This window comes from Aplysia californica, unplaced genomic scaffold (genome assembly GCF_000002075.1).
Source record: "Aplysia californica isolate F4 #8 unplaced genomic scaffold, AplCal3.0 scaffold00853, whole genome shotgun sequence".
Lineage (NCBI taxonomy): Eukaryota > Metazoa > Mollusca > Gastropoda > Aplysiida > Aplysiidae > Aplysia > Aplysia californica.
In genome coordinates this window covers 7,096-8,059 of record NW_004798123.1, presented here as the reverse complement: position 1 = coordinate 8,059, position 964 = coordinate 7,096, and the positions used below count along the sequence as shown (strand labels likewise).

Genomic DNA, 964 nt, shown 5'->3' with positions numbered 1-964 from the left:
AAACTAATGATAGTAATTTCACGAAATTTTCTTTTCTGCAAATTCCACAACCAGACTGCTAACTACGCAAAATAGAGGAAGGTATGTAACTTCATGACATTTCTTTCCTTTCCAACTTCCACAGAGATGCCACCAACAACGAAAAATTTACACATGTTAGTAATTTCCTAAATTAACGTTGTTCCAACTTCCACAGAGATGCCACCAACAACGATAATCTCCAGCTCGGATCTACGCCTGTCTCCATGACCTTCGAGCCACTGACCAACGTGACCTTCTTCGTCAGCAACGCGCTCACACAGAGCTTTATCCAGCTGGACTCGGGAGTCCTAGGCTTCACATTCGGAGGTCACGCTTACAGCGCGAGTGCAGACAAGGCAACGTTCACCACTCTGCCTTCCGGGAGCGAGCTCATCTTCGAGGTTAGGTTAATTAAACTGGTGCCTGTTCACTTGACACAGTCTCACGTGATGTTTTTTGTACTAAGTAATGAGACTCTACTACCGGACCGTCTGATGATTGTTTCAGTTGACGGTCTACTAGTTTACTACAATCGACAACCGTCGCTCTGACCGTTCAAGGTAATCCTAATCCCTACCACACCCAAACCTTGACGCTATCCCATTGATACACCACAGATGACTTGTGGTCAATCAGGTAGACCGTCAAGTGGACTGGCACCATTATATAATTTTATGAAAACGAATTATGTAAGGTTAAAGTGGGTACTGCATAAACTGACCGGCTGACAGAAGAATAGTTGCACAGACAGACAGACAGACAGACAGGTAAGTGAACAAGAAGGCACGTATAAAGACAAGAGGGAGTGCCCTGATGCAGTGAATGTTTACAAACAATAATTTACGTTACGTGATATGATGCCAAATCTTCCACAGAAATAAAAAGGAGAACTGCAATGGCTAAGGCTACTTTCAATAAAATGAGCCCAATCCTGAAAAATAGA

At 43.4% G+C, this 964-nt stretch overlaps 1 protein-coding gene across 1 annotated transcript in view; it reads left to right on the top strand.

The window, feature by feature from the left end:
* Positions 1–964, top strand: part of LOC106013392 — a gene marked incomplete at its 3' end in the record, with an annotated part of 15,172 nt that overhangs the window by 10,757 nt on the left and 3,451 nt on the right. The window contains 1 exon segment of the mRNA XM_035972801.1: positions 197–422. Within this exon segment, the coding sequence (XP_035828694.1) occupies positions 197–422 (226 nt within the window).